The sequence below is a fragment of the Leptodactylus fuscus genome, chromosome 6 (genome assembly GCF_031893055.1).
Source record: "Leptodactylus fuscus isolate aLepFus1 chromosome 6, aLepFus1.hap2, whole genome shotgun sequence".
NCBI lineage: Eukaryota > Metazoa > Chordata > Amphibia > Anura > Leptodactylidae > Leptodactylus > Leptodactylus fuscus.
Window position 1 is genome coordinate 22,113,874 of NC_134270.1, and position 24,520 is coordinate 22,138,393.

Sequence of the window (24,520 nt, forward strand, 5' to 3'; positions counted from 1 at the left end):
ATTGTACATAGAGGATGTGTAAATGTTTGCTGAAATGATAGAACATTAATAGTTATTTATCTACAGACCACCAGCCTGTATATCATGTCTGAGAGGTTGTCACAGCCCCGCCCCCTGTTACTGACACCACTGATAATCGCGTGATACACCGCTAACCCCCAGCACCCAAGTATCTGATATATCTTACACGTCTCTCACAGTTAAGAAGGAGCAGTAATCTCATTACTATGTCCAGATCTTCTCATTCTCTCTGTCTCCTAAATATTACCTTAAAGCACAAATAATGAACTTCCCCTTTAAGTATTTTAATTTTTTTTTTCTTTTTTTCTTTTCAGAAACTACAAACGGAATATATGTAATGTGACTGTGCGACAAGTGGAGGATCTGCCTGCAAATACAAGACGTCTATGAAATCCCTGGTATCCTCCATGTGATAACTTATTAACCCCGTATAGCCCTTATGTACTGTACATTGTATCTCATATCATCCGTCACCCAGTCCGTTGTAGGAAATGTTTCAGTCCCCGACACAATTCATTCCCCTTATTAAAAGTTTATCCCTAAGAATTTATTCATGATGAGAATTGTGTAATTTGTGTATTAATAACTCTAAATATTCTCTAAATAAAATTATTTCTCAGTATGTTTTGTTCGGGTTTTTTGTTTCTTTTTTCGATGTTTTTCTTACTTTTTCCTTTTCTCTCCACAACAAATTATTTGTTAGTTTCACAGTTTGCCGACAATTGTCAGATTTCGGCATGTGTTGGCCGATACGTGGAGTCACATGTACGCCACATTCTGTATTGTACACGACCCATTAGAAAATAATGTATTTATGTAAGGAGTTACAATGTCTGATCAGATCTCCGATACTTGATAAGGAGCAGATGGCTTCTCCACATCTAAGTAACATCTACTTATAGTAAAATATTTAACACTCCACATCTTGTAATGAAATCTTCCTTGAGCTGGTGAAAGAAGACATAGGAGCCAGAACAGGGGATTATGGGCCGGTGAAATCACTGTCGTATTTAAAGAGCAGGTATTGGATACCGAGTCAATGTCAGGCTCCTCCAAAGATGTCGCTTTATCTTAACAAACCCATCTGATACGAGGTCTGATGAGACAGTACAACTTTCTCATGAATCTGTATTGCTCTTGTACCTTACCAACCTTCTCATAAATCTCAAGGGACACCCTATCTCCTCAGACTTGTTGATATCACAAGGTCCTGTTCCATGTCTTCAACAAGTCGTGAAGTCAATTCTTGCTCCAACCATATTCGACATCTGAAGATCTGCTGTTCTTTCTTGACCACATTAGATATTCCAAGATCTACGGTAATTCCCCAAATTTTAAGGTCTTCTGTATTTTCCCAACCTTCTCAGACATTTTAAGGTTTACTACACCAGTACAATGTTATTATACCCAGAAAGGTCTCTTGTTCCTCAACGCAACATCTTCTTCAACCTTCACATACATCTCAAGGTTTACTGTGACCTGCACAACCTTCTTATACCCCTGAAAGTCTATTGTACCTCACCACAAGGTCTTCTCATACATCTCAAGGTGTCCTATATCTGCCCAACAATCTTAAGCCTGGGTCACACATTATTGCTCATAACACACGTTGGCCATGAATGACTGTAGTAACATTTAGGTTCTAACAATATATATCTGCAATAACTTGTATTTTCTAGTCCAAGACTCCGCAACTATAGAGTTACGACCAAGAAAACCAAGTTGAAACACCTCCTTTACTGGTTTCACAAAATAATGGTAGTGTATATTCAGGTTTTCCGTGCTTATCACCATCCATGGCCACCAAGAGAATCCTATCTACGTTATGCTTACGTTACCCACATAGAGGTAGATACTTCTCACCATGAGGAGGAACATGAACAAAATGTTGTCCCGCTCTCGCATTGCTTAGGGTAGAAGTGTCCAACTTCATTCTATTTCATCTATCATCGCTGGTCAGACTGTCCTCAGTATGGGAAATCTAAAATTTTACTGAATTCTTTTTTTTTTTCTTCTTGGTCACCTGCATTGCCAATATTGTTTCTGTGTTTAGCTAAGTGGCTCCTTTGTTTGAGATCCTCATCTCTTGGTTGGAATGATCACCAAGACCATGATTACCATTTTGTCCCGGAGGACTTGTCGTGTCCTGCATTACACAGACCACGGTGTAGTGCTTTATGTCTCCTGTGATGGTGCTGCCAGTTTTCTCCACCATTACAGCTGATCGCTGGAGGTCTCAACAGGTATGAAACGTTATGACCATCTGAATGGACAATTCTAACATGTAGTGACTGCCCAAACTGGAGAATCTATATAATAATCCGGTCCAGCTTTTTCCACTACTTTGTATTAGTTTAATTACAATAACTTACAACCTCATTGTGAGGAGCATCAAAGTGGATGTCCCTTAAGTGTGAAGGACTCAAATAAAAAATTAACAGACCACCATCACTTTCTTGCAAAGTTCTACAGTTTATTTAAGACAACATTAATTTAGGGACAAAGTGACAAAGATTTCACATTATGTGCTTTTCTTCATTCACCTTGTGGCTCAGTTGCTCCTCTCACTCTTCGCTCTTGGAGATCTTGGTGACTTCCCTTGTCTTAGCCCGAAGCTTGTTGACCTGAGACTCGGCAATATCGGCACGCTCCTCTGCCTCCTCCAGTTCATGCTGCACTTTGCGGTATTTGGACAGGTTGACATTGGATTGTTCCTCCTGAGAAGATAAAATATGGAAGGATTATAAGATCACGCCATGCTACAGGATTGAGTAACTGTACAAGACAAGAGTCCACCAATGGTACATGGCTCATCAAATAGTCTTACAATTCACATAGACTTTTACAATATGTTGTGACAGACATGAATAAAGCGCTAAAGATCTTCCATACTAAGTATATTTGGTATGGTTTATACATTTTACATATTATTTGGTAACAAGCTGAATCAAGATGATTGCAGAATTCCATACCCAACGTAGATCAATGGACAACGAGTTAGTTCAGGTCCAATTTGGTTATTTTACATAGTTACATAGTTGATGAGGTTGGATAAAGACATCGGTCCATCAAGTCCAACCTACAACCTATTATTGGTTTTACCCATCATGATACTATGTGTGATATCACCGTATAACGTTGGCTACTTCACTGTTATATGAGTTACAAGGTTTTGTATAACAAGGTCGATAGAAAACATGACTTACAATCTCCTCGGTTTGCCTCTTATAAGCCTTGACTTTGAGCTGAAGTTTGTCGACCAGGTCTTGAAGTCTCATGACGTTCTTCTTGTCTTCCTCAGACTGAAAATATAGAAAAAAAGACACATTGATGAAAGTTAACTAAGGCCAACACTATTTTGATATGTTATGTGTGTGTCCAGTAGGGGTTCTACATGCTAGTCCATACTGTATTGGATACACCTTCTTGGCCAGTAAATTTTACACTCGACCATTTGATCTTTGGTTTAGTGGCTGCTGAATCATAATGGTGACTTAATGGAGGCCAAAAGGACACATGGCGACTAAATGGAGCCCTATAGATATACTTAGTGTGTATATCAGGAGCTTTTTCCAATGTACACGCTAAGCATTACATTACCAATGTAATGTGACCAGGGCCCTGGACAATAAAGACTTCTCAATACTCAAATGTAGGACCACTCAAGAAAGGTAACCAACATTTAGTATTATAGGTAGTATAGTTTTAGACATTACAATCTGTAGAGGTAAAACATGTCCATCCCATTGGATGTCCTGTGATCCCATAAAGTGTCGGTAGTTGGTTTCCTTACCTGGTAGGTAAGCTCCTTTACACGTCTCTCATATTTACGAACACCTTTAATGGCGTCAGAGCCGCGCCTCTGCTCAGCTTCTAGCTCATTTTCCAGCTCCTTCACCTAGAACAGAAACAAAAGAAGTTTGACATACGTGACAACTAAAGTTTTATGTTTGCAGATATTCTAAGTCCTTAGTACACACCCTGGCCTCCAATTTTTGGAGCTGCTTTTTCCCTCCTTTAAGAGCCAGTTGTTCTGCCTCATCCAGACGGAGTTGAAGATCCTTCACTGTCTGATCAAGGTTCTTCTTCATCCTCTCGAGATGAGCGCTGGTGTCTTGTTCCTTCTTCAGTTCTTCAGCCATCATGGCAGCCTAGAAGGACAGGAGGAATATTAAGAATAAAAAGTTGACAATAAGAAAACCACCAAGGGATAAAGTTAAGTTCTAGGTGAATATTTGTAAGATTTAAGGCCCTCATATTATAAAAATAGTCTTTATTACTCACATCTGTTATTGCTTTCTTGGCTTTCTCTTCTGCATTCCTAGCCTCCTGAATGGCCTCCTCAACCTCCGTCTGCAGCTGGGCAATGTCGTTCTCCAGCTTCTTCTTTGTGTTTATCAAGCTTGTGTTCTGGAAAAAAGGAACTGGTTGGTTGAGATTCTAATATTTTAGCAAGTGGTTCATTCACTTTTGTCAGATGACTTCCATTTATCTTCTATGTACGATAGATCTACCTGAGAGTGCAAAAGTTGGACACGTTCACTTGCATCCAGCAACTCCTGTTCAGCGACCTTCCTGCTCCTCTCAGTTTGTTCCAGAGCTGCTCTAATTTCCTCCACCTCGGCTTGCATGAGGTTTGCTCTGCGCTCCACCATTGCCAGCTGTTCTTTAAGGTCTTCATTAGTCCTAAGGGAGTCATCCAGGTGAATTTGGACATCCTATGAGAAGGAAGCAGAATGAGTAGGACGTAAGTAAAGGTGCTACCCTACCAATAGACATCTTTATATCCAAGTCTCCAGCCATTTACCTTAAGCAAACCCTGGACATTTCTCAGCTGCTTTTGAGATTCTGCTGCCTGGCGGTTGGCATGGCTCAGCTGGATCTCCATCTCATTCAGGTCTCCTTCCATTTTCTTCTTTAACCTCAGAGCATCATTTCTGCTTCTAATTTCAGCATCCAAAGTGCTTTGCATGGATTCAACAATCCTGACGTGGTTCCTCTTCAGTTGGTCAATTTCTTCATCTTTTTCTGCAATCTTCCTGTCAATTTCTGATTTCACTTGGGTGAGCTCCAACTGGATTCTGAGGATCTTTCCTTCTTCATGTTCAAGAGATGCCTGTAAGGTGCAGAAGGAAGCATCAAGTACATGGAACCACCAGCTTCAACTTTGGTGGAGGAGTGGACAAAAATAGTAAGACAATTACGCCATTCCTTTTAGTAAATAATTACCTCTGCCTCCTCAAGAGCCGTCTGGACCTCGCTCTTCTCCATCTCAATTTGTTTTTTAGCCTTTTCTACTTCATGAAGCATTTTTGCACTCTCTGATACTTGTTCAGTAAGGTCTGAAATCTCCTCTGCAGAAAAAAAGAAGAGTCATTGGGATCTGCATCGGACAATTATCCACATTCTCATAAGTGACTCTCCAAGACGATGAGTAATAAGTAATGTGCGGTATACAAATTTACTATGAAACAACTGGGACAAGATTGACATTAAATTAGAAGCATCACTAACTGGAGGTTTTACATTGAGCCACGATATCTATTTACACCTTCCAGGATGTCCTCATTACAAAGGACTCAGAAGACAACTAATCTGCTACTCATTGGACACTTTTTTTTAACTTTTTTCAGAGTCTTTTTCCATGTGGACGTATAATTACATAAGATATATTTATACTATAGTCTTAGCTATTATTATTACGTTGCAAGTTCTTGTTCTCTCTCTTGATGGTCTCCAAGTGGTCCATGGACTCTTCATAGGCATTCTTCATTTTGAACAGTTCAGTGCTCAGAGAACGGGACTCTTTCAGAGACGCTTCAAGCTCAGCCTGTGCCTCCTCGTATTTCTGCTTCCATTCAGCCAGAACCTATAGGGTACAGAGGGATGCAAATACGCAATGAAATATTACATCGTTTTTATAATAGGATGCAAGCACAAAATGGCAGAATTAGACCAAGAATCCAAAATTGACGTAGACTATGCAAGACGTTTCCATTCACACCTTATCGAAGTTCTTCTGCTTCTTGTCTAGGGCAGCACAGGCAGCGTTGGACCTTTCCACATCAACCATTAGATCCTCAACTTCATTCTGCAACCTTTGCTTGGTCTTCTCAAGGGAGGCACACTTGGAATTCACAGCCTCAATGTGTTCTTCAGCCTCTTGTAGTCTTTGGGCCAATTTTTTCCTGGATTATTACATGAAAAGGTGCATTTGTCAACTTTTTAAGCCATGTAGTACTCATTTCATAATTCAAACGAATGTCTATCAGAAGAAATAATTCTGCCACTAGTTTCAGTACCTAAGTTCGGTAGGGTAACACTAAGCAATACATAAGTTTATAAGACACCTACTTGGCTTCTTCCAGCTCCTCTGTACGCTGGATGGCGTCTGTCTCATATTTTGTTCGCCATTGTGCAACTTCGCCATTGGCCTTAGACAAAGCGCGTTGAAGTTCAGCCTTTGCCTCTTGCTCCTCTTCAAATTGTTCCCTCAATAAGTCACAGTCATGGCGGGAAGATTGTAAGCCGTGGGCAAGGGCATTCTTAGCCTAAGGAAAAATAATTACATGCAATATTACCATCTTTCATACCAACTTCCTATAACTCCACAAGGACTCCCTATTCCTCTAGTTCCACAAGATGTTCTTATGTCACACACCTTTGTCTCCTCCTCCAGTTGCCTCTTGAGCTCTTCAATTTGCTGAGTGAAAGCCTGTTTGCCCCTAGACAGCTGAGAGATCAGGGCATCTCTTTCCTCCAGTTGGCGAGTAAATTCACCTATGTGAAATATTTACCAATTATGGATCATAGATAATAAAGCAATATTTCTGGGTACTGTGTGGGTGCCGTCTGGGTACTGTGTGGGTGCTGTCTGGATACCATCTGGGTACTGTCTGGTTACCATCTGGGTGTTGTCTGCGTGCCGTCTGATTACCGTCTGGGTACTGTGAGGTTACTGTCTGGTTACTGTCTGGGTATTGTCTGGTTACTGTCTGGTTACCGTCTGGTTACCATCTGGATACTGTCTGGTTACCGTCTGGGTACTGTCTGGGTACTGTCTAGGTGCTGTCTGGGTACTGTATGGGTACTGTCTGGTTACCGTCTGGGTACTGTCTGGATACTGTCTGGTTACCATCTGGGTACTGTCTGGGTACTGTCTAGGTGCTGTCTGGGTACTGTATGGTTACCATCTGGGTACTGTCTGGGAACCGTCTGGGTACTATCTGGGTACTCTTCAACACAACTCACCATTTTCAGTTTGCAGTCGGGCTCTTTGAGCACTGATATCATTAATATGTCTTTGATGTTCTTCTTCTTTGGTCTTGAGTTCACTCAACTGGTCTTCAAGGGTGCGGCAAATTTTTTCAAAGTTGGCCTACACAAAACACAACACAAGGTTTTAGACAGAACTGAAATTTCTAAACAATTAGATTGTTGGAGATAATTAAGTTTTTTGTGTTTTCAGTAGGAACACTTTAGAAAACATGACAGCATCCAAATATACTTCAGAAAAAGTTAAGGAAATCTTTACTCGTATGGCTCCAGTAAAACACAATGACCTGTTGTGGCTGAAATGTTGCATTTTGGAGTTTATATTTGGGACTGTATAGCCATGTGTACTCTGCACCCTTTACTAGCTGGAGTGAGTTTGCTGCTACCGGTCGCTGTTCTATATGTCAATGAGAGAGTCCGCCTTACCTTTGATTTGGAGACAGATTCCAAGTTGCTGGCCAGGTCATCAATCTCCATCTTGAGTTCACTCTTCTCTTTTTCCAGTTTCTGTTTGACCCGCTGTAGATTATCAATTTGTTCTCCAAGCTCAGCAGCGCTGTCTGCATGCTTCTTCCGTAGAGCGGCAGAAGTGGCTTCATGTTGTAAGGTAGCTTCTTCCAAGTCACGTCGCATCTTCTGGAATTCAGCCTCACGCTTCTTGTTCATCTCAATCTGAGCAGAGGTTGCACCACCGGCTTCTTCCAGGCGCTCACTGATCTCTTCAAGCTCCCTGGAAAGATCGGAACGTTGCTTCTCAGCCTTGGCGCGGGCTGCACGTTCTGCCTCAATTTCTTCCTCCAGTTCCTCAATACGAGCCTTGGAATTAAAGAAAAATAAGACATTTTCAATAAAAATCTTGTCCCTTTCACACTACACAATGGCGTAGTGTCCTTTATGTCAACCATACCTGTAATTCTTTAATCTTCTTCTGTAACTGAGCACCAAGAGCCTGTTCATCCTCAATTTTGCTTGCAAATTGGCTAATTTCAAAGTCTTTCCTACAGGAAAATGTTGCTTGGGTTAGACTGGTTTGGATGACTTGTAGGAGATCTCAACCCCATGAGCATGAGACTACATTTCTTAAGATGATCTTCTAGAACAGGTGGGTAGCAAACTGTTTTGGATGGGGTGCCAATTTTGAGAAGAACTGAAGCAGTTAGTGTCCCTTGCAATAATTTTAAGGATGTCGACCCTGACATGAAAGTAATACCGTAACACATCATAACTTTTCAGTGTGATCCTTGTCTCTGATGTTTTTGGTTTTATAAAAGATCCTCCTTATCTGGTAGATAGGACTTTCAGCTAAACATGGGACTGAGAGTAGTCTGCAGCAAATCTGCTTTATGGGGGGCAGAGGATGACCCTCATACAGCCTAGTCTTTTTGTTGAAATCTTTCCAGCCTTGGTGATCTTAACAAAGGTAAGTTTGGCTGCCATATTATACTTTGCTCTGCCATCCTCTGACTAGGGTAGCCCATGACCCATGTGCTAGTATGTCATGCCTCATGCTCCCCTCCCCCAGTGCATCCTCCCCTTTGCCTCCTGGATCAGCATTGGCATGTTTTAAGACAACAACCCTGTTCCAGGTGGGTAAAACTGGAGCCCTAATGCAAGAACCAATGCCGGGGATTGCTGAGTGTCGAACATTTCTATAGCAATGACCTATCTGACCCAAAAACATTCAGATTCAGATCGTTTTCTGCTAAATAAAGTGAAGTGGCCTTTAAATATGAAGATCACTGCACCAAATGTCTATCTACTCCATATTTTGTTTGCTTACATGACATCCATACTCACTTTTTTAGTTTTTCATCCAGCTGCTGCCTGTCATTTTCTAGATCCATTAGGGTTTCTTGGGCTAATTTAAGATCACCCTCCAGTTTCCTCTTGGATCTTTCAAGGTCCATTCGCAGTTTCTTTTCTTGCTCCAAAGATCCCTCAAGCTAGAAGAAAGGCCGACCATCTTAGCAAATAGATTTTGTATTCTTTGCTTCATCTCCAATTTTAGATTCATCGAGTTACTCACGTCATCAACTTGTTGCTCAAGCTTGGTCTTTGCTTTGGTCAATGTGTTCACTTTGTCTTCTTCAGCCTGGAGGTCGTCTAGCGTTTGTTGGTGGGCTTCTTGCAGAGCTTTCTTCTCTTTTGTAAGTTTGGCAATGCTTTCATCCAAGACAGCCATCTCTTCTGTGAGGTTTTTGACCTTTACAACAAATAAGAAAATAATTCTTTTAACAAGTCACGTTTTGGTCGAGCTTGGTCAGACATGGAAAATACTACTGTATGGTGTCCATGAAAGTTGAAGGTGCAATGTCCTGGAATTGTTCCTGTAACATGTTTCTTCTACAAAACAAAGAACAAACCAAAGCAATATCTGCATCTGGGTATAGTTAATATTATTATTACTTGCCTTGTTTTCTGTGGCATGTTTCTCTTTCTCAACCTTGGCCAAAGTCAACTCAAGGTCATCAATGTCTTTCTTCAGTTCAGAGCACTCGTCCTCCAGTTTCCTCTTCTTGGCTGTCAACTCGGCATTTGACTCTTCCTCGTCTTCCAATCTTTCATTCAGCTCTTTAATCTTGGCTTCCAATTGAATTTTAGTTTTGATCAATTGATCGCATCTCTCCTCGGCATCATTTAAGTTGTCAGATTCCTAAGCCGAGGAAGTAAGTAGAATTGTAAGGTGTCATGTCTGAAGAAGTTTGCGACAACAAGATCACTAACAATTAAGGTTTACAACTTAACTGTATAAAATAACTTGGAGCAAGAATATTATTGAAGAATTATATGGAGGAAAGTCAATGTTTGAGATACTTTAAATGAACTCAGACTCACAGACTGGACTTGAAGCTGGAGGTCGTTCTTCTCTTGGAGAATCTTAACCATCTTCTCCTCCAGCTCTTTCCTCTTGGCTTCTGACTTGGCCAGAGCTTCCTTAGTCTTCGCAAACTCTTCCTTCATGTTGGCCATCTCTTTCTCAGACTCGGCACTCTTCAGGAGAGGCTTGATCTTGAAGTAAAGCTTCATCCATGGCCAAGTTTTGACATTCATGAATGCTCGGATGTTATATTGAATGCTGAATATTGCTTCCCTATGAATCAAGACACAGGAGTTATAGAATGTCAACTTTTGACATATCTCATGAGGTTTCCACAATATCTAATTCCTCAAAACTCCTAAGACTGGTTAAATACCTCCTTTCCATCATCTTCTTGAATTCTACCCTCATGAGATATCCTCTGCACATGGCTTGAGTGCGAGTGATGACTTGCGCCAATCTGTCATCTCGCATCTCTTCCAGTGTCCCCAGTAGACCAGCTTTGAAGAAGACCTTAAGATTTTGCACAAATAACATTGTAATATATGGAAAACAAGAACTTAATACTGAATTAATAGTGAGTGTATAGCCTATATGCGGGTATAAATATTCACCTTTGTGTGTCCAAATCTGTACTGTGTGTGGTCAATATCGATGGATCCAAGAAGCTTCTCAGAAGCTTTCTTGCTGTCAATGAATTGACCTTCTGGGATAGCACTGGCGTTTAAGATCTTGTATCTATTAAAACAGGGACAATGAATTTGGTTGGATTACAGATTCTTGGTAAAAATAAATCCATAAAATGTTGAACATAGTTAAAGGAGAAGAACAATGGTGGCCAATTACTTCTGGAATTTGGGAATAGGTGACATACAATTAGGGAGCAACATAATAAGCAATATAATAGTTTAATGTCGCCATCAATCCATGACAACTATTGTACTATAATTTGTCATTTACCTCTGCTTGAAATCACCGTATAGGATTCTGCTTGGGAAACCCTTCCTGCAGATCCTAATTCCCTCCAGCACACCATTACACCGCAACTGGTGCAACACCAGCTCATGTTCCATAGCACCTATAGGTAAGCATATAATATATAGTATTTTAGGAGATTTATCTGACAACTTTTTGAAGAAGTTTTACCACATTTTTGCCAATCCTACCTGGAGTTTTGGTCTCATTGGGGATGAGGCAACGTACAAAGTGAGGGTGGGTTGTCCTGAGATTGGTCATCAGTTTGTTCAAGTTCTCCTGTAACCGGTGAGAGGGAAATATAGTCAGTCGTCTGAACTTACTGGTCTGAACTAACTGCAGGCGACTTGATATCTCCTCACTTGGCTCAAATAATGGCAACAATAGGAAGTTTATTGAAAGAGTATGCAAAATTAGGTGAAATTTATGGGTGATTTTGGGTTGGCTGTGTAAGCCACAGCGAAGTAGGTTTGGGAAGAGGTATCAGAATATGGGTAGACAGTGTAGCCTGTGACCAGTCATGGACATAGGACATTAATATAGCCTAATGAGATATAGTAATGTGACGACATACCCTGAACAGAGCAGACACGGTCTGGAAGGAAGAACCCTTCTTCTTGCCACCTTTCTTGGAACCGCCCTCTGTGGGTTAATACGACAATATGACTCATTGCTGTGCTATATGATCTATGTTTATAAGCCATCCATAACAAGAGTGCATGCAACTCAATGTGAAAGCCTCTTCACATATTAGGTCATTGGGATCTATAACCAAATTTACCTGCTTCAGCTGCTGCGTAGCTGGAGAAGAGGTAGGCCAAAGTTTTCATAGATGACTTCTGGTAGAGCCCAATGACAGTCTCATTCAGTGGGTCCTTATTCTTGTCAAGCCAGCCAGAGATGTTGTAGTCCACAGTTCCAGCGTAGTGGACCAGGGAGAAGTGAGCCTCGGCTTTGCCTTTGGCTGGTTTTGGCTTCTGGAAGTTGTTGGATTTGCCAAGATGTTGATCATACAGCTTGTTCTTGAAGGAAGTGTCTGTCGCCTTAGGGAACATGCACTCCTCTTCAAGGATGGAGAAGATGCCCATGGGCTATGTAAAATAAGGGAGTTAGGTTTGATTGGCACTTTTTTGAGTTATGACAAATGAAAAATGTCCCTAAGATATGAAGAGAAGAAGATCAAAAATCAAAGATACCTTCTCAATAAGCTCAATGCAGGCGGCCAAGTCCATGCCGAAGTCAATGAACTCCCACTCAATCCCTTCTTTCTTGTACTCCTCTTGTTCCAGCACAAACATGTGGTGGTTGAAGAACTGTTGTAGCTTCTCGTTGGTGAAGTTGATGCAAAGTTGTTCCAAGCTGTTGAACTGTAGACATATAACAATAACCCAATGTCAATGGCAAGGTTTATTTCCTTGACGCAGATTCAGGACCAAGCAAACATGAGCATTGCTATTATTATTGTCAAGACTGTGCTTGATGACTGGTCGGCCCAGGTACTTACATCAAAGATTTCAAATCCAGCGATATCCAGGACACCAATAAAGAACTGCCTTGGCTGTTTTGTGTCCAGCTGTTCATTGATACGTGTCACCATCCATAAGAACATCTTCTCGTAGACTGCCTTCCCCAAGGCACCAACAGAGTTGTTCACCTGGACAACAAAGCAAAGACCAATATGAACAAGTTGACATTACATCTTCTTTCTAGTATGTGATACATCATACGCACAATAAACTATAATGGATTGTAGTCACTTGGGCACTTAAAAGAATGATGCGTAGGATCCCACATCTGCTTGAATCCTTAAACCCAGGCAAAGTTTGGCCAATAGTTTAGCCAGTGTTGGATGAAGGTCACTGTGCCTACCAGAGGAAATAAGGATCCTTCTATACAGAACATGTCCACTATCTGTACCATATCTTTATAGAAATGATTATTGCTCTCACGGGAAAGATCATCGGTAGGACAAAAGGGGCCTTTTGACAATAAACCCATAAAAATCCCACCCAAGTGGCCAGTGGTGAGTCTACTGATGGACCGTTGAGGCCCATAACTGCGTCAGAGCAAAGCCCATCCTGTGTTTCTCTGTTGGGCTAGTCCAACCCTGGTCGTGAACATCTGAAATTCACCCTGGAATTGTCATGGCATATTCGTATAGTTATCCCGACAGAGGCCTGTTGTCCTGAGGAGCATTCACCTGCTGCACAGTCTGGCCTTTGGTGACATATTCATTCCCAACTTTGACTCTGGGATAGCAGAGTGCTTTCAGGAGATCTGCAGAATTCAGGTTCATCAAGTAGGCGGCCTTGTCAGCAACTGGAAATATATATATATTCATGGTTATAGTCCAAAATAATTACACAAAAGTAGAAAATCAACATGGTGCTATCATTATTAAAACTAATGGCTGTACTACCAACGATGACCAGGAGTTGGCACTAGTAATCCATGAAGTATAATTTGTACACTATTTTAAGGCAGGATGAGAGTGGACAAAATACTTTTGATAAACACAAATGTGTAGATTTTATATTATTTTATATTGTTTTTGATTATGACTTGGGCCATTAACCCTTTTAATAAAAGACTGAATTTCCTCTCTGGTTATTCTCCCTCCGTTAAGTATTTTTTTTTCCCCCCAGAGCTCACCTTCTGTGCCGTCGGGCTCGGCCTGCTCCTCTCTTTGCTTCTGCTTGAACTTCATGTTCCCGTAGTGCATGACGGCACCTGTCAGCTTGTAAATTGAGACCTTTTCATCAGCGGAGAATCCCAGAATATCAATGGCACTCTGCGGATTAAGAAATCGTAGTCACTTAAACATGGATATGTCTTGTTAGGTCACAATTGCCGGGGGTATTTATGTTTTGTATTCTCACTGATACGTTTGTATATTTTTAGTACAAAAAATTTCAAAAAGTTACAAGTCCTCAATTTAAAGGGATTCTACCATTTAAACACTTTTTTTTCTAGCTCACATGTCGGAATAGCCTTAAGAAAGGCTATTCGTTTGCTACCTTTATAAATCGTCACCGGCCCGCCGTTCGTTGAAAAATCAGGTTTTTGTTGGTATGCAAATGAGATCTCTTGCAGCACTGGGGGCGGGCCTCAGTGCTCAAACAGTACAGCGACGCCTCCATCTTCTTCAGCAACTGCCTCTTCATCTTCTTCTGCCTGGGGTCAGACTTAGAGAACCAGGCAGAGCCGAGTGCACAGACCAGCTGGCGGCCATTTTTTTTAGACCTCTTACAAGCGCATGCGCAGTACACTCTTGTTTTCCATAGAACTACAGGAGCACATTGTGCATGCGCGCGTAAGCGGCCTCCAAAAAATGGCCGCCGGCTGTCCGGCCTGTGCACTCGGCTCTGCCTGGGTCCTGATGACAGAACCGACTGCGCAGGTGCACAAGTCTGACCCAAGGCGGAAGAAGAAGATGAAGAGGCGGTTGCTGAAGAAGATGGAGGCGTCGCTGGAGAGAGTTCTCTGGCAGCATTGGGACACCGCCAGTGCTGTTTGAGCGCTGAGGCCCGCCCCCAGTGCTGCAAGAAAACTAATTTGCATACCAACAAAAAACTGATTTTTCAACAAACGGCGGGCCAGAGACGACTTATAAAGGTAGAAGATGAATAGCCCTTCTTAAGGCTATTCCGACATGTGAACTAGAAAAAAAAATGTTTAAATGGTAGAATCCCTTTAAAGCAAACAAGCCCCAAATGGCCATCAGGAGGCCCTTCTATGAGACAGCGCGTCTCCAGTTCTGGAGGATTCACGTTGTTCTTTTATTATATGGACGGTCAATCATGAATACTGTATAGGGGTCACCAGCTGGATCTCTTCAATGAAGCCTCACAATACTGAACCCTCTATAAGTACATAGTGATTACAATACTGGTGGCTTTCGCACTTACATCGGTGGCCATCAACTCTTCAGCGTCATCAATGCTGGCTACGGAGATTTCACCTTGGCTGACGAATGGGAAGTCGTAGGGGTTTGTTGTAATCAAAAGCATTTCTGGGGGGAAATATAAAGAGAGGCCATGTATACATACAAGTGTATAGAGGACATAAAATATATGTAAGAAAAACTCAAGATGTCTCCTCACCAATCAGCTCAGGCCTCTTGTTGGACATGATCTGGTAGAAGATGTGGTAGCTTCTCTCGGCTTTCAGCTGGAAGGTCACTCGGGATTTCTCCAACAGATCTGACAACATCAAAATGGTGGAAGGAGAAAAGAAAAAAATTCTAAAAATTCTAATAAATGAAACAATTGCACTTTTTTTGCCTAAAGGACGGCGCAGCTACAAGAGGTCTGCATGATATTCTCATGTATTGTTACAGATGAGAATATCAACATATTCCGCAGCGCTGTACAATTGTGAGGGTTCAAATACAGACAAAAAAGATACATTACAAAGAAATAGTCACTTCACACAATGGGACTGAGGGCCCGGCTCACAAGAGCTTACAATCTATGAGAATGATGAAGAATTCAAAAACATTCCGAATCGCGAGACCGATGGAGACAGATGTGACACTTCACAGCCTATTATCTAGGACCCGCCCGTGTGTAACAAAAAAAAGCCAACAACATTTCCATTTCCCACTTACATGTTTCAATATCTGCAGAAGACAATTTGCCTGTGGTGCCAAAATGGATTCTAATGAATTTACCCTAAAATACAGGAAGAGACAAAAATCATCACAGGCTGGAATATATACAGAAACATCAAAAATATAGCCACGAAATATAACAACATAATAGGGACAGTGACAATATACTGCAACTTCTATAGGTAGGTGGGTAGATATAGATATAGATGTATATGCAGTATATATTATTATTATTATTATTATTTTCTGTAACTTACAAAACGGGAGGAGTTGTCATTCCTGACAGTCTTGGCATTACCAAAGGCCTCCAGCAATGGGTTAGCCTGGATAATCTGATCTTCAAGGGTCCCCTGTTAGAAGAAGCAAAGATGTCATATATAAGCAGTCATAGGATAGATAGATAGATAGATAGATAGATAGATAGATAGATAGATAGGAGATAGATAGATAGATAGATAGATAGATAGATAGATAGATAGGAGATAGATAGACAGATAGATAGGAGATAGATAGATAGATAGATAGATAGATAGATAGATAGATAGATAGATAGGAGATAGATAGATAGATAGGAGATAGATAGACAGATAGATAGGAGATAGATAGATAGATAGATAGATAGATAGATAGATAGATAGATAGATAGATAGATAGGAGATAGATAGACAGATAGATAGATAGATAGATAGATAGATAGATAGGAGATAGATAGACAGATAGATAGGAGATAGATAGATAGATAGATAGATAGATAGATAGATAGATAGATAGATAGGAGATAGATAGACAGATAGATAGATAGATAGATAGATAGGAGATAGATAGACAGATAGATAGGAGATCGATAGATAGATAGATAGATAGATAGATAGATAGATAGATACAAAGATAGATGGATAGATAGATAGATAGATAGATAGATAGATAGATAGGAGATAGATAGACAGATAGATAGATAGATAGATAGATAGATAGATAGATAGATAGATAGAACAGACCTTATTCTTGGAAGCCTCATCCTTCTTCTTGTCACCAACAGCTGCAATTGTTGCAAAGTACTGGATGACACGTTTCGTGTTCACAGTCTTCCCAGCACCAGATTCTCCTCTGGAGGTAAATAAATAAAATATCCTGTCAGAGACCTCAGAATTATATCAAGGAGACTAGGACATGTGGAGAAAGAAAGAAAGATTCAGTATATAGAAATACAGATAGATAGATGGATTTGTGGGTGTGTCTATCTCTGTATATATATATACTGAATATCTAGAGCACAGGGTGTGTATATATATATATATATATATATATATATATATGTTATCATAGGGACACGATCTTTATCTCTTCCCGCTCAGATAGGACATAAGATCTGGCCGCTTCCTTGCGCTCCCACAACTATGCCTCCTTATAACTGGTCCATTAGAAAGGTCCCTGTTGTCCTTGTAGTGCGGGATGGTGACGTCCGCTCCTCAGCTGTGTCATGTGACCATGAATAAGACTCCTCTAGCACAGCTTTGTAAGTCTGGACAAGTAACCCGTTTCTCTTGTTGTTTCCCATTGAGGTGGGCCAGAAAATAGATATTTTTTACTAGTGCTCCTGTTCACCTGGTGTCCCTACAAAAACACTTTTCTGTTCCTACAATCTGGTCATAGGATAGAAGGGGCGCCATATAGAACTGTATAGAAATAATACGTACGTGATGAGGATGGATTGGTTCTCACGATCTGTGGAAAAGGAAGAGAAAACCAGTCATATGGGCTGAATGCTCTGTCTGAGGGTCATCTGACCATGGTTGATCCATACATGAGCTGGTTTGGGCATAACCAGTCTAATTGGGTGGACAATGACCGTCTATCTGGGTCCCTGACCTCTGAAGATGGATCAGATCCACCAGAATGATTGAAGCCCGGCCCAATACTTCCTACATCTCCGCTCACCACTACAGTCCATTACATGGACACTTCCTACACCAACTTATAGATAATCTCCGAGAAGATCTGACCCGTCCTCTGGCAATGGTACTACAGACCCTGGACTGCGCCATGTGAAAACCGCCATAGCTGATGACTTACCAGTCAACATGAACTGATAGGCGTTGTCAGAGATGGAGAAGATGTGTGGTGGGGCCTCCTGACGTTTCTTGCCTCTGTATCCAGCCACCACCTCGGGGTTGTAGACAGGCAGCCATTTGTAAGGGTTCACAGTGACACAGAACAGACCGGAATATGTCTATAACCAAGAGGAAAGATACTTGTTACAAAGGGCAACACCAGTCACATGATGGGCAACCCAAAATGAGTCGTGTAAATATCCTGGGGTCTGAAATTCAGTAATGAGTGCTCAGAATAACACAAGTACTCCAGCCAGCAGACTGATACCAGCCATGGCGGAGAGGACGGCGCAGTTACATTATGTCCGATGAGATTCTGGGCCCCAAACAAGTCTTTTCATGATACAAGTAATCAGAGAACCCGAGAGGAACATCTATCAGACATATAACTCATCTACTCGTCTCCATGTTGTTCTAGGTCTCATGCACTTACGTAGATCATCCAGGCGGCATAACGCTCTTTGAGGTTATACAGGACAGCCGGCTCGTTCAGGTGAGTCATCATCGCCATGTCTTCAATTTTATCATATTTAGGGGGGTTCATGGGGAAGACTTGGTCATCCTTCACTGTTACAGTCTGAGGATAAGAAGCAAGGATACATATTGTCAGGGTTCTGTACCCCAAGTGTCATCATCCTGGAGCCCAATGCAAAATCTGTAATGGGGCCCCTACATACAGCCATATAGAATAGTCCATGTAATGTGGCAACGGGATCTGGTAGATACTGCTCAATCTGCACCCATTATAGTATAGCCTGTCATTATCCTGTACCCCAAGTATCAGCCTGTCATTATCCTGTACCCCAAGTATCAGCCTGTCATTATCCTGTACCCCAAGTATCAGCCTGTCATTATCCTGTACCCCAAGTCTCAGCTTGTTATTATCCTGTACCCCAAGTATCAGCCTGTCTTTATCCTGTACCCCAAGTATCAGCCTGTCATTATCCTGTACCCCAAGTGTCAGCCTGTCATTATCCTGTACCCCAAGTATCAGCCTGTCATTATCCTGTACCCCAAGTATCAGCCTGTCATTATCCTGTACCCCAAGTATCAGCCTGTCATTATCCTGTACCCCAAGTATCAGCCTGTCATTATCCTGTACCCCAAGTGTCAGCCTGTCATTATCCTGAACCCCAAGTATCAGCCTGTCATTATCCTGTACCCCAAGTGTCAGCCTGTCATTATCCTGAACCCCAAGTATCAGCCTGTCATTATCCTGTACCCCAAGTATCAGTGTGTCATTATCCTGTACCCCAAGTATCAGCCTGTCATTATCCTGTACCCCAAGTGTCAGCCTGTCATTATCCTGTACCCCAAGTGTGAGCCTGCCATTATCCTGTACCCCAAGTATCAGCCTGCCATTATCCTGTACCCCAAGTATCAGCCTGTCATTATCCTGTACCCCAAGTATCAGCCTGTCATTATCCTGTACCCCAAGTATCAGCCTGTCATTATCCTGTACCCCAAGTATCAGCCTGTCATTATCCTGTACCCCAAGTATCAGCCTGTCATTATCCTGTACCCCAAGTATCAGCCTGTCATTATCCTGTACCCCAAGTATCAGCCTGTCATTATCCTGTACCCCAAGTATCAGCATGTCATTATCCTGTACCCCAAATATCAGCCTGTCATTATCCTGTACCCCAAGTATCAGCCTGTCATTATCCTGTACCCCAAGTATCAGCCTGTCATTATCCTGTACCCCAAGTGTTAGCCTGCCATTATCCTGTACCCCAAGTATCAGCCTGCCATTATCCTGTACCCCAAGTATCAGCCTGTCATTATCCTGTACCCCAAGTATCAGCCTGTCATTATCCTGTACCCCAAGTATCAGCCTGTCATTATCCTGTACCCCAAGTATCAGCCTGTCATTATCCTGTACCCCAAGTATCAGCCTGTCATTATCCTGTACCCCAAGTATCAGCATGTCATTATCCTGTACCCCAAGTATCAGCCTGTCATTATCCTGTACCCCAAGTATCAGCCTGTCATTATCCTGTACCCCAAGTATCAGCATGTCATTATCCTGTACCCCAAGTATCAGCCTGTCATTATCCTGTACCCCAAGTGTTAGCCTGTCATTATCCTGTACCCCAAGTGTTAGCCTGTCATTATCCTGTACCCCAAGTATCAGCCTGTCATTATCCTGTACCCCAAGTATCAGCCTGTCATTATCCTGTACCCCAAGTGTTAGCCTGTCATTATCCTGTACCCCAAGTATCAGCCTGTCATTATCCTGTACCCCAAGTGTCAGCCTGTCATTATCCTGTACCCCAAGTGTCAGCCTGTCATTATCCTGTACCCCAAGTGTGAGCCTGTCATTATCCTGTACCCCAAGTATCAGCCTGTCATTATCCAGTACCCCAAGTATCAGCCTGTCATTATCCTGTACCCCAAGTATCAGCCTGTCATTATCCTGTACCCCAAGTGTCAGCCTGTCATTATCCTATACCCCAAGTATCATCCTGTCATTATCCTGTACCCCAAGTATCAGCCTGTCATTATCCTGTACCCCAAGTGTCAGCCTGTCATTATCCTGTACCCCAAGTATCAGCCTGTCATTATCCTGTACCCCAAGTATCAGCCTGTCATTATCCTGTACCCCAAGTATCAGCCTGTCATTATCCTGTACCCCAAGTGTCAGCCTGTCATTATCCTGTACCCCAAGTATCAGCCTGTCATTATCCTGTACCCCAAGTATCAGCATGTCATTGTCCTGTACCCCAAGTGTCAGCCTGTCATTGTCCTGTACCCCAAGTGTCAGCCTGTCATTATCCTGTACCCCAAGTGTCAGCCTGTCATTATCCTGTACCCCAAGTATCAGCCTGTCATTATCCTGTACCCCAAGTGTCATCGTGTCACTATCCTGTACCCCAAGTGTCAGCCCCAACCATTGTCCACATGCTTACCTGTCCACCCTCTGTTTTGACAGTCGCCTTCCCCCCTTCCTTGCTGGTTAGGGTGCCCTTCACATAGGATTCTTTGGTATCTATCACAAACACAGACGTTCTTGCATCAAACGGTTTGTTCTGGGCTTCTATCCGCTCCCTCTCAGATTTTCTGAGAAACTGAGCGGCCACCCCAAAAATCGCCATTTCCGCGTCTGAACTCATGGTTGCGGTTCAGAAGAGGCTGTGTAGTGTTGAAGAAGGGATCTCAGTGCCTGATGGAAGAAGTAAGAGAAGTCAGTGAGTCCTCTGCCCTACTAACTGCAGATTAACATGGCAACAGCAGCACAGTGTATTTCAGAAGATCCATAACTAGGGCATGAACTACAATACCAGACACATCTCAATGGCCACAGGGTCTATAATTCGAGGCAAACCCTTTATTGTGCGGAATCTATTATAGATATTGCAGTGACCAATGTCTATGTTATCACACTCATTGACCCCCACTATCTATTCATATGTAATTACAGGGACCCTTCAGCCTAGAGCCCAGAAATTGGCAGTTTTTTTTTAGCTTAGCTCCATTAGGGAAGAGCAGAGGTGTGTGATCTGTGACTACAGTGCAGTATGAGGTAGTCGGAGACACGCCCCTGCCTCCTTATTGGCTCAGGCTGCTGCTCTGTCCCTCCCTCTGCTGCTCTGCTACAGTCTGAACCAATGATGAAAAGAGGGCGTGTCTCAGACTACCTCAGTCTCTCTGTAGGAGCTAGAGCCTAAATGGAGCTAAACTGAAGAGCAGCCAAAGGGCAAAGGGAGAGGAAATTACAGAGCAGATAAAATCCCCATAGACGCCGATATTACAGGAGGGGCCGTACAATAAGTATTTATAAAACCATGCCCAATACATACACAGACATACATACTCGCATTGTATTCAGGTACAGTCACATACACATCTATACTCATACAAAGCATGTCCATACTCAGGAATACATATATATATATATATATATATATATATATATATATATATATATATATATTATCTTACCTGCGATGGTTTCAGATGAACAGAGACTGGACAGGACTGAAGAAATAATAGAAATAATTATTAAGATACAATGTATATAAAGGAATCCTACACAGATACAATGTATCCAATAGTATAAAAAAAAAAAATCCTGGAGAAGGGGCCACACGGTGACTCAGTGGTTAGAACTGCAGCCCTGCAGCACTGGGGTCCTGGTGTTCAAATCCCGCCAAGGGCAAAAAACCATCTGCAAGGAGTTTGTATGTTCTCCCCGTGTTTGCATGGATTTCCATCCCATATTCCAAAAAAGACATACTGATAGGGAAAATGTGCATTGTGAGCTCTATGTGGGGCTCACAATCTACATAAAAAAAATTAAAAATCCTAGAGAAATAGAATGTAGCCAACAGTATATAGTGAAACTCTAGAGATACGAAATATCCAATGGTGTGTAGAGAAATACTAGACAGATAAAATATACCCAATAATATAGAGTGAAATCCTAGAGAAATACAATATATCCCGGAGCATATAATAGATACAATGTATCCCAGAGTATATAATAGATACAATGTATCCCACAGCATATAATAGATACAATGTATCCCACAGCATATAATAGATACAATGTATCCCAGAGCATATAATAGATACAATGTATCCCAGAGCATATAATAGATACCATATATCCCAAAGTATATAATAGATATAATGTATCCTACAGCATATAATAGATACAATATATCCCAGAGCATATAATAGATACAATGTATCCCACAGCATATAATAGATACAATATATCCCAGAGCATATAATAGATACAATGTATCCCAAAGTATATAATAGATACAATGTATCGCCTAGCATATAATAGATACAATGTATCCCGGAGCATATAATAGATACAATGTATCCCGGAGCATATATTAGATACAATGTATCCTAAAGTATATAATAGATACAATGTATCCCACAGCGTATATTAGATACAATATATCCCAGAGCATATAATAGATACAATGTATCCCACAGCATATAATAGATCAATTGTATCCCAAAGAAGATGATGGGTGCAATGTATATAGCAAAGTATATAACTAAGAGAAACAATGTATCCAGAGTATATGATAGTCCTGTAGAGATACGGGGTATCTCAGCATCTTGTCTTCCCCCCACATACCTGGCTACCAGAACAGGAAGGACACGGGCACTGAGCGGAGCCGCTGACACTTTTATAAGTGAGGGGCTTTGTGATCTCATAAGGAACATCCCCCCATTCTTAAAAAGGTCAGAACAATTTGCCCTGTTCCCCGTCAGCATCCCCTTGTGTGTGATACGGAGCTGGCGTTATATTTAGAAATGATTTTTTTTTCATGGCCCTATCTGAAGTTATCCCCTAAAAATAATCCCACAAGGTGAACCTCAAGGGAGAGCGGCGATTGTGCCCTTTGCAGACCATCGTCGACAATCCTTGTGTTACTGCGAGTTCCATAGTCCACATAGTTGTGAAACCAGATAGTGCACAATTATGTGAGGGCTCGGTCTGTGACCGCGGCCCCGAGACAGAGCAGAGAGTCTGCCGGAGAAGCCCCAGGAAATCTGCCCTGGCTGTGGACTCAATGGCTTCATTCTGGGGAGACCCTCACATCAGACATCCCACCGATCAGAGGCTGCGGCACAGCAGGGGGTAGGAGGCTCATCATCCACTGACACTAACCCCTAACCTCCAACTAACTGTAAGGGACAGCCAGCCGAGACTGTATCACACATGGGGGGTTATTCACAACCCTCAGCTAACAATATAACACATGAGAGGATTAGATACACAGCTCAGCAGGCAGTATCACACATGAGGGGATTAGATACACAGCTCAGCAGACAGTATCACACATGAGGGGATTAGATACACAGCATAGCAGACAGTATCACACATGATAGGATTAGATACACGACTCAGCAGACAGTATCAAACAGGATAGGATTAGATACACAGCTAAGCAGACAGTATCACACATGAGAGGATTAGATACACAGCTCAGCAGACAGTATCACACATGATAGGATTAAATACACAGCTAAGCAGGCAGTATCACATATGATAGGATTAGAAACACAGCTCAGCACACAGCATCACACATGAGGGGATTAGATACACGGCTCAGCAGGCAGTATCACACATTAGGGGATTAGATACACAGCTCAGCAGGCAGTATCACACATGTGGGGATTAAATACACAGCTCAGCAGTCAGTATCACACATGATAGGATTAGATACACAGCTCAGCAGTCAGTATCACACATGATAGGATTAGATACACAGCTCAGCAGTATCACACATGACAGGATTAGATACAAAGCTCAGCAGTCAGTATCACACATGATAGGATTAGATACACAGCTCAGCAGTCAGTATCACACATGATAGGATTAGATACACAGCTAAGCAGACAGTATCACACATGAGAGGATTAGATACACAGCTCAGCAGACAGTATCACACATGATAGGATTAGATACACAGCTCAGCAGGCAGTATCACATATGATAGGATTAGATACACAGCTCAGCACACAGCATCACACATGAGGGGATTAGATACACGGCTCAGCAGGCAGTATCACACATTAGGGGATTAGATACACAGCTCAGCAGGCAGTATCACACATGTGGGGATTAAATACACAGCTCAGCAGTCAGTATCACACATGATAGGATTAGATACACAGCTAAGCAGTATCACACATGACAGGATTAGATACACAGCTCAGCAGTCAGTATCACACATG

General features: G+C 42.0%; 1 protein-coding gene and 1 long non-coding RNA gene across 2 annotated transcripts in view; one reads left to right on the plus strand and one right to left on the minus strand.

The window, feature by feature from the left end:
- Positions 1 to 578, plus strand: part of LOC142210410 (uncharacterized) — a 6,720-nt gene extending 6,142 nt beyond the window's left edge. Inside the window, exon 2 of the long non-coding RNA XR_012716985.1 lies at positions 336 to 578. This is a non-coding gene — a long non-coding RNA (uncharacterized LOC142210410). The remainder of the gene's footprint in view (positions 1 to 335) is intronic.
- Positions 1 to 21,776, minus strand: part of LOC142209952 (uncharacterized) — a 44,360-nt gene extending 22,584 nt beyond the window's left edge. Inside the window, exons 1-39 of the mRNA XM_075278986.1 lie at positions 21,755 to 21,776; positions 20,722 to 20,975; positions 18,246 to 18,389; positions 17,775 to 17,931; positions 17,399 to 17,426; positions 16,700 to 16,808; positions 15,959 to 16,051; positions 15,699 to 15,762; positions 15,193 to 15,291; positions 14,998 to 15,101; positions 13,742 to 13,880; positions 13,290 to 13,408; positions 12,594 to 12,743; positions 12,286 to 12,456; positions 11,871 to 12,180; positions 11,664 to 11,731; positions 11,281 to 11,368; positions 11,075 to 11,192; positions 10,729 to 10,852; positions 10,491 to 10,627; positions 10,132 to 10,387; positions 9,707 to 9,949; positions 9,323 to 9,499; positions 9,094 to 9,239; positions 8,204 to 8,294; positions 7,723 to 8,112; positions 7,273 to 7,399; positions 6,683 to 6,801; positions 6,376 to 6,572; positions 6,026 to 6,209; positions 5,725 to 5,890; positions 5,251 to 5,375; positions 4,829 to 5,137; positions 4,536 to 4,739; positions 4,306 to 4,431; positions 4,002 to 4,172; positions 3,815 to 3,919; positions 3,228 to 3,323; positions 2,590 to 2,738 (exon numbers count right to left, since the gene is read on the minus strand). Of these exons, the coding sequence (XP_075135087.1) occupies positions 2,590 to 2,738; positions 3,228 to 3,323; positions 3,815 to 3,919; positions 4,002 to 4,172; positions 4,306 to 4,431; positions 4,536 to 4,739; positions 4,829 to 5,137; positions 5,251 to 5,375; positions 5,725 to 5,890; positions 6,026 to 6,209; positions 6,376 to 6,572; positions 6,683 to 6,801; positions 7,273 to 7,399; positions 7,723 to 8,112; positions 8,204 to 8,294; positions 9,094 to 9,239; positions 9,323 to 9,499; positions 9,707 to 9,949; positions 10,132 to 10,387; positions 10,491 to 10,627; positions 10,729 to 10,852; positions 11,075 to 11,192; positions 11,281 to 11,368; positions 11,664 to 11,731; positions 11,871 to 12,180; positions 12,286 to 12,456; positions 12,594 to 12,743; positions 13,290 to 13,408; positions 13,742 to 13,880; positions 14,998 to 15,101; positions 15,193 to 15,291; positions 15,699 to 15,762; positions 15,959 to 16,051; positions 16,700 to 16,808; positions 17,399 to 17,426; positions 17,775 to 17,931; positions 18,246 to 18,389; positions 20,722 to 20,925 (5,807 nt within the window). The 5' untranslated portion in view covers positions 20,926 to 20,975; positions 21,755 to 21,776. The remainder of the gene's footprint in view (positions 1 to 2,589; positions 2,739 to 3,227; positions 3,324 to 3,814; positions 3,920 to 4,001; positions 4,173 to 4,305; positions 4,432 to 4,535; positions 4,740 to 4,828; positions 5,138 to 5,250; positions 5,376 to 5,724; positions 5,891 to 6,025; positions 6,210 to 6,375; positions 6,573 to 6,682; positions 6,802 to 7,272; positions 7,400 to 7,722; positions 8,113 to 8,203; positions 8,295 to 9,093; positions 9,240 to 9,322; positions 9,500 to 9,706; positions 9,950 to 10,131; positions 10,388 to 10,490; positions 10,628 to 10,728; positions 10,853 to 11,074; positions 11,193 to 11,280; positions 11,369 to 11,663; positions 11,732 to 11,870; positions 12,181 to 12,285; positions 12,457 to 12,593; positions 12,744 to 13,289; positions 13,409 to 13,741; positions 13,881 to 14,997; positions 15,102 to 15,192; positions 15,292 to 15,698; positions 15,763 to 15,958; positions 16,052 to 16,699; positions 16,809 to 17,398; positions 17,427 to 17,774; positions 17,932 to 18,245; positions 18,390 to 20,721; positions 20,976 to 21,754) is intronic.
- Between the last annotated feature and the right edge of the window lie 2,744 nt (positions 21,777 to 24,520).